This window comes from Pteropus vampyrus, unplaced genomic scaffold (genome assembly GCF_000151845.1).
Source record: "Pteropus vampyrus isolate Shadow unplaced genomic scaffold, Pvam_2.0 Scaffold18, whole genome shotgun sequence".
NCBI lineage: Eukaryota > Metazoa > Chordata > Mammalia > Chiroptera > Pteropodidae > Pteropus > Pteropus vampyrus.
In genome coordinates this window covers 4,437,736-4,440,433 of record NW_011888799.1, presented here as the reverse complement: position 1 = coordinate 4,440,433, position 2,698 = coordinate 4,437,736, and the positions used below count along the sequence as shown (strand labels likewise).

At 53.2% G+C, this 2,698-nt stretch overlaps 2 protein-coding genes across 2 annotated transcripts in view; both read right to left on the bottom strand.

Annotated features, from left to right (window-relative positions):
• Nucleotides 1–2,655, bottom strand: part of APOBEC2 (apolipoprotein B mRNA editing enzyme catalytic subunit 2) — a 25,683-nt gene extending 23,028 nt beyond the window's left edge. Inside the window, exon 1 of the mRNA XM_011354575.2 lies at nt 2,627–2,655. The gene's annotated coding sequence lies outside the window, so the exon portion shown is untranslated. The remainder of the gene's footprint in view (nt 1–2,626) is intronic.
• TSPO2 (translocator protein 2) lies at nt 97–2,662 on the bottom strand. The gene is made up of 4 exons (XM_011354571.2): nt 2,627–2,662; nt 1,221–1,413; nt 708–849; nt 97–489 (listed from the first exon to the last, which is right to left on the bottom strand). Exons 2-4 carry the CDS (start codon nt 1,391–1,393, stop codon nt 289–291), a joined length of 516 nt encoding a protein of 171 aa, XP_011352873.1. The 5' UTR covers nt 1,394–1,413; nt 2,627–2,662; the 3' UTR covers nt 97–288.
• Nucleotides 2,663–2,698: the final 36 nt, after the last annotated feature.

The window sequence follows — 2,698 nt, the reverse complement described above, 5'->3', positions numbered from 1 at the left end:
ATATTACTAAATTAATATTTATTATTACAGGATTTGTTAATTTATATTGAGTAAAAATTATATATTATATTAAGTAAAATAAATTTCCTTCCTTTTTCCTATTTCTCTGAATTCTAATGAACACTGGCACTAGGGGACCCAAGACAGTGGCCACATTGGAGTGAATCATCATCAGGGTCTCGTCAATCCCTGGTTACCTCCCGCTCCCTCGTCTCCCCACCCAAGCCCCATAGTCTGCCTCTTCCAACTCTGTCCAGGCCTCCTCCTCCTATCCTGTGCCCTGGTGCTTCAGTCGCTCTTCTGTCCCATGGGCTGAGGCTGGTGCTCTGAACACAGGCTGTCCCTCCACAGGCGGTAGGTGATGGAAGCAGTCACAGTGAGCCAGGCCAGGTAGGGCAGCAGGAGCAGGGCAGCCAGCTTGTTGATAGGGTGCCAGATCAGTGCCGTGCTCACGACCAGCCCATAGAGCAGCAGCAGGTGAAGCAGGGCCTGAGCAGGGGCAGGACAGTCAGGAAGGGTGCCCTGAGTACGGGGCCCTTGAACTTTCTGCAGCACCCTGGACCCTATGAGCCAAGTTCCTGAGGCTCTGTGCACTCCACCGGAGCACAGAGAAGTCTGCCCACCTGTTACCTGCCTGCCCCTGATTGATCTGCTGTTATCTGCTTCTGGTGGTCTCACGTGCCACCTTACTGCACTGTGCACCTTACCAGGCCAGGGGTGTGGGCTGCGAAAAGGAGAATCAGGACGGTCCAGCTGATGGCGAGCTGCACAGCATAGAGGCCAAGAGGCAGGGCCAGGGGCCGCCCAAAGCCCCCTCCCAGGTCTTTCCACACCAGGTAGGAAGCATAGCTGTGGAGGGATGGTGGCAGAAATGCTCAGAGGGAGGATGCTCCATGGCAAATGGAGGAAGCCCTCTGACATCAGAACTCCTGGTTACAAAGAGGGAACCCTTGTGAGCTGAAATGGGGGAAAGTGGGTCTAAGCATCATTTGAGGGCTGGGGCGGGGGTGATGGTGGGAGCAGTGGGGCATGATGAGGTGGGGGAGGGGTGGGAGACTTGGAGAGGGTGGAAGAAGAGGGCTGGCTGGAATCCTAGGCATGCACAGAAGGGTCCCACTATAAGAAGCAAGGTGGGGTGCCATCCCTTTGCAGGTCAGTATGCAGTAATAGTTCCCACCCTAGTGGGTATCAGGGCCATACCATGAAAAATGGGTGCTCACCCCATGACAGAGTAGATGGTTGTCCATACAAGCAACAAGACTTTGTGGGGTGGGCACCAGGGCAGCTTCCTCGGGCCATCACACCAACCAGATATTCGATGAGGGGCAAGCAGCCAGACCAGGACGGGCCCCAGGTGTGGCAGGGCCACAAAGATGGCCCCTTGAGGCCACATTCTCCTAGAGGAGGCAAAATCTGGGGAGCAGAGAACATGCTAACAGTGAGCCTTCCTCTTCATCCCTTCCCCTTAGTCCCTCCTTTCTGAAACTATTCCTTGGCCTGACCCCTCACCCCACACTGTAGGAGGTATAGGCATGCTGATGCCACCTCCTGTCTTGCTCCTGTGAGCCCATACTGCTCTGCCCCTTTTCTGCCTTCCCTGGACTTATTTTTCCCACACCTCTCATTTGGCACTCAGAGGATAATGTCAGGTATTGGTAACTGAATCTGAGTGAAAGTCTCCTTACCCTAACATGTATCTGAATCCTGGTGCTGAGGTCCACGTATTACCATCTTTTCTACCTCCCACAGCAGGCTGCTCTTGGCCAGGTACATACATAGCAGGCCCTCAGGGGGGATGGTACCTTAGACCAAACTCAACCAAACTGACAAAACCCGCCTGGCAGGAGACAGAGATCCCTGGGGGTATTTTCCAGTCAACAGTGGGCCAGGCCATCTGCCCCAGGCTTATCTCACTATACCAGACTGGCAAACTCCAGGGCCCACCCAGCCTGAGCTCCTGTTCGAATTCAAACTCAGCCAACTGGCACTGCGGGTTCTGGTTTCCTTCTCTGAAGCCTCAGGTCTCATGTACCCCTCAGGGACTGGGGGAAGTTCCCCTACATCTCTCTACTTCCAGAGGGTCGGGCTGCAAACACACACAACCAGATTCCTTGTGGCCTGACTCTTCAAGGAAACAACCGCCTGGTCTTTCATTAAGAAGTTGCCATACTCATTTGCATGTTGTTTTGGATGTCATTCCCATGCGAGAAGATGCACAGATCCTCCTCCAACCAAGGCCCCCACCCAATATCATTCTTTTCGTTTGCACATGCTAATTTGGCCTCTTCTCCACAGTTGACAGATAGGGTTGGAGAGAGAAAAAAGGTGGTTATTCTCATTGTCCTGGAGTGACTGCCTTCACCATCCTTTCCTGTCAAGGGCCTTTGACCATGTCCAGGAGGTTCTGGGGTCAGGGCTGACCAGCCTGCCTGCTGTGCATCTTTTGTTTATCTTTCTCAGCTCTTCACTGTTCATCTTCTGCTTTTCCGTCTCTCTATCTCTGTGTTTTCTATTTTCCAGCCAGTGTTGGAGACCCTCCTCCTGCCCTACTCCTTCTCATCCTCTTTTTCTCCTGTTTTCTACCACTCCCAGTGCCTCTTTCTTCCCAGGTCTGTATTCCTCTTACCTCAGGCAGCACTCCTCCCAGACTGGGCGCCCAGTGATATATGACGTGTGAAAGGCAGAGGAGGGTGGGGGG